The 8,704-nt window shown below is 41.7% G+C and overlaps 1 protein-coding gene across 1 annotated transcript; it reads left to right on the top strand.

Annotated features, from left to right (window-relative positions):
• The first annotated feature begins 3,585 nt into the window (after nucleotides 1-3,585).
• On the top strand, nucleotides 3,586-8,483 carry LOC131331196 (protein CYPRO4-like). Its single transcript, XM_058365078.1, has 2 exons — nucleotides 3,586-5,433; nucleotides 7,916-8,483. The coding sequence occupies exons 1-2, from the start codon at nucleotides 3,814-3,816 to the stop codon at nucleotides 8,204-8,206; spliced, it is 1,911 nt and encodes a 636-aa protein (XP_058221061.1). The 5' UTR covers nucleotides 3,586-3,813; the 3' UTR covers nucleotides 8,207-8,483.
• The last annotated feature ends 221 nt before the right edge of the window (nucleotides 8,484-8,704 follow it).

The following is an 8,704-nucleotide window of genomic DNA, read 5'->3' as shown; positions in this document are numbered from 1 at the left end:
GTAAAAGGTGTATCCTGTTTGGACACAACAGCAACACAAACACCTCTTTAGATGCTAAAACCACAAACACACCAACTGGAATACACACACACACGTACACCTGCTGCAAATCCCTCAAAAAATTGCACTAGAACAACCTCCAATCTCCATTAAAACTGCAGTTTGGACACACACACACATAGAGCAGCAGCAGCAGCAGCAGTTGCACTTGCATAGCAATGTGCAGTAAAACTGCATTCAAACCTCAAAATGTTTGAACCAAAAACCTGCTGCACACACAACAATCAATTTGAAAAAAAATCCTGCACGCTGCATGTCGAAGTGTAACAAAAAACTTTCCAGAACAGCAGCAACAGTCCAAAAACTTTCAGCAATCAAAAAACAACAACAGTAGCAACAACACAACACACACACACACACACACACAGCAGTCCAAAAACAAGTACCAATGCAGTTTGAAAGTAACCTTAGGCTCAGATCAAATATCATCACTGCCAAACCCACAAAATAGCCTTTTACATTGCAAAAAACAACATGCAGATCAAGAAAACAGGTTTCTAAACCCATAGCTAGATTGGACTGAGCTCAGAAAATTTAATTCAGGAATCATAGGGTACTCATGGCTGCATCTAATGATACCCCGCCATGGAATCTACATTAATTAATAATAGAATTGATTCATCATTGTCCATAAATAAAGAGAACACACACATTCATGCCCATATACCTATTTTCTGAGTTTAGCATGTTGTTTTCTGAATTTAACATGTTGTTTTGTGTCCAGTGGCAACCACATACAGCCCTACTGATGCACACACTCATAACAACAGGACGGTCAAATATATCTAAATCAGAGGGGCTGCCCAAAAACAGTCCAAAATCACACCCCAACGGTGCCCGAAAACAGTAGCACACATTGGATGAGGCGCGCACACACACACCCCATCAGAAAAAGCATGATCAAATACCTGCTGTACACACAAGCTTGAACCAAAAATCTGCCCCACTGGTTTTAAATCCAAAGTCACTTGAGAAGTGGGATTATGAGATCGGCAGTACCTAACATATTTTTGTGTGCCTTTTGGCTCAGATTACTTAACATCATAGCCAACTATTCAACCTTTTCATTACCCATAAAAACTGCAGAAAAATACATAACACAACACTTAAACAGCAGAAAAGTGCATGGTAAATGCAGAAAATAGCACTTAAGCAACAGAAAACTGCATGGTCAATGTAGAAAACATCACTTCATAAGTAGAAAACTGCCTTCCAACAGAACAAAATAGCATGGTATCAGCAGAAAACTGCCCTCAAATAGAACAAAATAACATGGTAACAGCCGAAAACAACATTGCCAATCAAATTTGGCTCAGCTTTTACAACATCATAGCCACCTGTAACACACACTCACTTAACATAGCAATTGAACCACCACCAGCAACAACACAAACAGAAAGCTAAGCTAGTCATAGCCAGACCATATCCACCAATATATGTCAAACCACCTACCCTTAGGCTCAGAACAAATATCATCATAGCCAATCTACTAATTTTACCAACTAACCTGCTGTTCATGGGGTTTTTTAACCAACAAACCACTGAATTTTCAACCATCAACCAAGACTTAACTTGGACAAAAAATCTGCCCTTTTTTTAACCATAAAACCTGCACTTTTGAACCAAAAACCTGCTGCACACATAGCACTTAACTGAGCACACACACACACACAGCCTGCCAATTGCATGGTAAACCCAGAAACAGCACAAAACAACAAGAAAACCTATGAACATAGCCTGCTAAAAGGGTACTCAGAGCTGAAAACTTTTTTGGGCTCAGAAAATATAAGTTATGAATCATAAGGGTACTCATGGCTGCATTTAATTATACCCCGCCAAGATATCTACCTTAATTATTCATTGAATTCATTCATCATTGCCCAGATAAAGGTACTCATGGCTGCATGTAGTTGATTTCTGGGTTTGACATGCTGTTTTCTGCAATTTAGCATAGTGTCTAGTGCTAAGTAAAACCTGTGATACTTGCACTTTGCACTGGACTGCAATCACACACACACACACACACACACACACACACTGTCTAGTTGCCAGCAAGCACAACTAAAAAATGGTGAGGGCTCAGCAAATATAAGTTGGGAATGAAAATGGTACTCATGGCTGCATTTAATTATACCCCGCCAAGGTATCTACCTTCATTAACAAGTGAACTCATTCATCATTGCCCATAACCTGTCAAACAAATATTTTTCTCGTTAGAATCTCACATTTACCAAAAGATACAGCAAATGCAACAATACATAGCATTGTGATCATCGAACCAATGGTGACAGTAAAACTAAGAAATAAGGAATATCTGGTACAAGATTATTGAGATACAAATTTAATTACCAAATTTCAAGGAACACGTCTCTTTCTCTCTTCTTTTTATTTATTTTTATGCTTTTGTAATGAGCACATCTATTTCTGTTAGTATATACAGAGTCAGACGTATATATTGCAAAACCAGTTGATGCTCAATATCAGGAAATCCTAACCAAAAAAAGGCATAATCTACAGTTTTCTGGTTTGCATGTTCTGTATTTAAGTAACAGTTGATTTTTTTGGGGTTTACAGTTGTTCTCTGGAATTAACAGAAGAATACCAACAAATTAGGCTGAAATCAACAAAAATGAAACCATAATCAAGTCCATATACAAGAAATCTAACAGAAATCGAAACCCTAACTACAAATCGAAATCAAAATCAAAAACCCTAACCAGAAATCACAAATAACAACAGATCGTTCCTGCTAGTGTAAATCGAAATCAAGAGCATGTGTTTATCTTACCAAAATCGTGCAAGAAATCGCTCAAAATCACCACCAAAATCACACACAGAATCGCACAACAAAAGACAGCTTTTTTGCGTTTTTGTACAGTGTGAAAGGAGATAAAGCGATCGTGGATGAAGAGGGGGATTAGGGAGGCCAGAAAGGTCAGAAAATCACCTATATACAGCCGGATTATCTATTGCTCAGTCCAGAGGTAGCCATAGTTTAGTACCTCTTCCACCATATTGGGGTGAATACGCGAAGAAGGGGGAAAAGCGAATACAGCTGCAAATAGCGATGCCAAAGCATCCTAAACCAGTCCCATCACCCCTTATCCGGGGTTATAAGCGAATACACCCGAAATATACTGGATCCAATCGGGTCCCAAGAGTATAAACAACAAGAAAAACGGGACACCAAAGGCCTTTGGCCTAACATCAGGGGTATACTTATTCTAATGGCATAATGAGACTATTCTAACGAAACAATACTGATAACAATATCAACTTTTGGTTGAATTCTCCTTTCTTTATTAATAAAATGTTACTTTTGCCGGGAAAAAAAAAAACTAACTTTCACCAAGAAAAAAAAAAACAAGAAAAATGGGGCACAATCTCGGGTCAAGTGGTCCGACAGTAGAGCCCAAGTCCAGAATCCACTGTTTCGTTGACGCGGTCAGCCGGTAACCGGTGATAACTGATCTGTCTCCATCGCAAAACCCTAAAATAAAAATCCCCAAAATATTCCTACAACGTTCCAAATTCAATTTTTCAATTTCGCGCTCTTCGTCTTCCCCTCCCCTCCACCACCACCACCCCCCCCCCCAACACACACACACACAAACCCTACTTTCTCTCTCCTCACCCCCAACACACACACACACACACAAAAACCCTACTTTCTCTCTCCTCACCCCCACCAGAAAAACCCCAATTTTCTCTCTGCTCACCACCCACCAGAAAACCCCATTTTTCTCTCCAAGAATGGGCGCTAATCACAGTCGCGAAGATCTGAACCTCTCAGACTCCGAAGAAGAAAGCGGAGACGAACAAACCCAAGAGGAAGAAGAAGAGACCTACGAAGACGCTAAAGAACAAGGATCCTCCGAGCGCAGGAGGCCCAAAACGCCGTCGTCTCTAGACGACGTCGAAGCCAAACTCAAAGCCCTAAAGCTAAAGTACCCTTCCTCCACAAACCCTAATCTCAAAAACGCTGTCAAGCTCTACAACCACGTCGGCGGCCACACCGCGACTTCCAAATGGGTCGTCGCAGACAAGCTCACCTCCTACTCCTTGGTCAAATCCTCCCTAAACGACGACGGAGAGGAGGAAGACGAGAATGATGATGAAGAAGAAAAAGATGATGATAGAGAATCGACGTGGGTTTTGAAAGTTGGGACTAGGGTTAGAGCTAGGGTTTGTGCCGAGGTCCAATTGAAGAGCTTCGGAGAGCAGAAACGTGTTGATTTCGTATCAAAAGGCGTTTGGGCGATGAAGTTTTTTACTGAGGAAGATTATAAGGGTTTTTTAACCGAGTTTCAAGATTGTTTGTTCGAGAACACGTATGGGTTCGAGCCGACAGATGGGAACAAGGTGAAGGTGTACGGGAAGGATTTTATCGGGTGGGCGAAGCCGGAGACCGCGGACGATTCAATGTGGGAAGATGCGGAAGACAGTTTGGTAAAAACGCCTCCGGCGAGGGTTTTGAGGGAGGAGTTTGAAGAGGCGGCGGAGGAGAGTGGTGGGAAGATACAGAGCTTGGCATTGGGAGCACTGGATAATAGTTTCTTGGTGGGTGACTCGGGTGTTCAGGTGGTTAGGAATTTTAGTCATGGGATTCATGGGAAAGGGGTTTATGTTAATTTCGGAGGGGCAACGAGTACTACGGTGCATTCGACTCCTAAGAAGGCTCTTTTGATGAGGGCTGAGACGAATATGCTGCTGATGAGCCCTGTTACTCATGGGAAGCCGCATACCACAGGGCTACATCAGTTTGATATTGAAACGGGCAAGATTGTGACTGAGTGGAAGTTTGGGAAAGATGGGACAGATATTACGATGAGGGATATCGCGAATGATAACAAGGGGGCTCAAATGGATCCATCTGGATCAACGTTTTTAGGGTTGGATGATAACAGGCTTTGTAGGTGGGATATGAGGGATAGGAATGGGATTGTTCAAGATCTTGCTACCGCTAGTGCGCCTGTGCTGAATTGGACACAGGGGCATCAGTTTTCTAGGGGAACGAATTTCCAGTGCTTTGCCACTACCGGTGATGGCTCGATTGTTGTTGGCTCCATTGATGGGAAGATTCGATTGTATTCCACAAATTCTATGAGGCAGGCGAAAACTGCTTTTCCAGGCCTTGGTTCGCCTATCACTCATGTGGATGTCACCTTTGATGGGAAATGGATATTGGGCACGACTGATACATATTTGATCCTTATCTGCTCTTTGTTTACTGACAAGGATGGGAAGATGAAAACTGGTTTTTCTGGTCGTATGGGGAATAGAATCTCGGCTCCTAGGTTGTTGAAGCTGAATCCACTTGATTCACATATGGCTGGGGTAAACAATAAGTTCCGGGGTGCCCAATTCTCATGGGTATGTGTAGTTTGCCTTTCTTGTCTTGTGCTGCTTGTTTGTGTTCTGTGTCATGTTAGAGTTTCGGGTAATGGATGATTTTGTTCAGTCAATGTTAAGAAATTGAGCATTTTCAGGGATCTCCCGTCTTGATTGCCTATTATGTTCTATGAAATAGCCTCAATTTTTGTTTTGTCAGTGTCAAAATCCTGATTGCATAACATGAGGCCAACAATGTTGGTCCATAACTGAGAGTCTAAGAAGCACTAAGCTTCTGAAAAGGTGTTTTGTCTTCCCCTCGGATGGTGTTTGACACCGGGTCTAGACTGTTGTTGCCTAACAGCGCTAGTCAGTTGTCACCTGTCAGGCAACAACAGTTGTTGCATCACAGACACCAACGTGACCAACCCTTGCCTGTAATCCCATGTTTTTGTATTGCATCGGTTATGTTACAGTGCATCAGTTATATTACGAGGAAGTAAGGAACCTATGGTTGTGTATAGCAGAATTTCACAAACCAATTTGGCTGTTTTCAGAGTTGTGTTGACTTTTCTATGACTTAAGGTTGTCATGTTATTTCACCACGCAATATGAAAACAGCATCTCTTGATCTTGGGCAACTGAAGGAGTGCAATTTTGTTCACCCTCCTTAAAAGAGGGTGAACATTACTCTCCTTCCTATTAGTTGAAATGGTGTGGATTCCACCACAAAGTGATGTCATGCTTACCATGCAATACACTTTTTGGTAAGCATGACATCACTTTATGGTGGGATCCACTCACTCTGTGATGGGATCCACGCCATTTCAACCAATAGGAAGGCGGGTAATGTTCACCCTCTTAAGTGGAGGGTGAACAAAACTCAACTCCAAGTGAAGTGCAATTTTGTTCACCCTCCTTAAAAGAGGGTGAACATTACTCTCCTTCCTATTAGTTGAAATGGTGTGGATTCCACCACAAAGTGATGTCATGCTTACCATGCAATACACTTTTTGGTAAGCATGACATCACTTTATGGTGGGATCCACTCACTCTGTGATGGGATCCACGCCTTTTCAACCAATAGGAAGGCGGGTAATGTTCACCCTCTTATGGTGGAGGGTGAACAAAACTCAACTCAAGTGAGTGCAATTTTGTTCACCCTCCTTAAAAGAGGGTGAACATTACTCTCCTTCCTATTAGTTGAAATGGTGTGGATTCCACCACAAAGTGATGTCATGCTTACCATGCAATACACTTTTTGGTAAGCATGACATCACTTTATGGTGGGATCCACTCACTCTGTGATGGGATCCACGCCTTTTCAACCAATAGGAAGGCGGGTAATGTTCACCCTCTTATGGTGGAGGGTGAACAAAACTCAACTCAAGTGAGTGCAATTTTGTTCACCCTCCTTAAAAGAGGGTGAACATTACTCTCCTTCCTATTAGTTGAAATGGTGTGGATTCCACCACAAAGTGATGTCATGCTTACCATGCAATACACTTTTTGGTAAGCATGACATCACTTTATGGTGGGATCCACTCACTCTGTGATGGGATCCACGCCTTTTCAACCAATAGGAAGGCGGGTAATGTTCACCCTCTTATGGTGGAGGGTGAACAAAACTCAACTCAAGCGAGTGCAATTTTGTTCACCCTCCTTAAAAGAGGGTGAACATTACTCTCCTTCCTATTAGTTGAAATGGTGTGGATTCCACCACAAAGTGATGTCATGCTTACCATGCAATACACTTTTTGGTAAGCATGACATCACTTTATGGTGGGATCCACTCACTCTGTGATGGGATCCACGCCTTTTCAACCAATAGGAAGGCGGGTAATGTTCACCCTCTTATGGTGGAGGGTGAACAAAACTCAACTCAAGTGAGTGCAATTTTGTTCACCCTCCTTAAAAGAGGGTGAACATTACTCTCCTTCCTATTAGTTGAAATGGTGTGGATTCCACCACAAAGTGATGTCATGCTTACCATGCAATACACTTTTTGGTAAGCATGACATCACTTTATGGTGGGATCCACTCACTCTGTGATGGGATCCACGCCTTTTCAACCAATAGGAAGGCGGGTAATGTTCACCCTCTTATGGTGGAGGGTGAACAAAACTCAACTCCAAGTGAAGTGTCTCCATGTCCATGCCATCTATTGTTTATTTTACCCAATACTTATTTGATGGCATCTGGCAAGCTAATACTTGTTTAGGTCCTAGTTGCACAGGCAGCACAGCATTCACGGCAATAGATCTGATTTTAACAATGGTTTTCATTTTTCAATATGTTTTTTTTTCCCTGAAAGTAAAGTACTTTTTTTAATGTTTTGTATGTAATCTTAATTGTTGTTTCCTTTTACCCTTTTGGTTTACTCTGTTTGTTGTCTACGAATTTTGATGCTTATTTGTTGGGATGAGCGGTACAAATCTTTCTAGTGACAATAGTATTTGTGCCTGCATTTGGTTTCTGAAGTGATCTTTTGCTTTTGTTCTGACAATGCCACTAAATTGCTTAGGTGACGGAGAATGGGAAGCAGGAGCGCCATCTGGTTGCTACGGTTGGGAAGTTTAGTGTCATATGGAACTTCCAACAGGTGAAGGATGGTTCTCACGAGTGCTACAGAAACCAGGTGGGGTTGAAGAGCTGTTACTGCTACAAAATAGTGCTAAAAGATGATTCCATAGTTGATAGTCGCTTCATGCACGACAAATTTGCAGTCAGTGATTCACCTGAAGCTCCTCTGGTGGTTGCTACCCCAATGAAAGTTAGCTCATTCAGTATATCTAGCAGCCAGCGACATGCTTAAACTAAGCTTTTGTCTACTTGTTCATCTGTTTAGGACTATCTAAATTGTTTCAGATGCTCACTGTAGAGCCTTTAGTGTATCGCGAATTGTTGTTTTAACTGTTATAGTTGGAAGACATTTCACGGAAGATTGGTTTTTGTGGTTTGATTCAGCCCTAGGCTTTTTATTGTTGTTGTAATGCTTTGGTAGAAATGTTGTGGTTTGGAGGAAGAAGTTGAAGTGGACATGTTCCGTGGAAAAAGTTTTATGTGATGCTATAATTTGTACTCTTCCTGTATCCTGTGATCACAATATCCATTGTCTCCCATATGGCAAGAGAATCTCTTGAATGGTCATCAGATACTGAGTAGTTTACCCTTGGGATTGACCTTTCCAGTTTCCATACAAAGACATATGTCTTCATTTTGCATTTTTGAATATATGGAATTCATAGCCGTTCATGTACCTTCATAGTTTGTCCGAGCCTTTATCTTTCACTCTAGAATTCGGTAATTAAAG

This window comes from Rhododendron vialii, chromosome 6a, assembly GCF_030253575.1.
Source record: "Rhododendron vialii isolate Sample 1 chromosome 6a, ASM3025357v1".
Taxonomy (NCBI): Eukaryota; Viridiplantae; Streptophyta; class Magnoliopsida; order Ericales; family Ericaceae; genus Rhododendron; species Rhododendron vialii.
This window is presented reverse-complemented; position numbering and strand designations above follow the sequence as displayed.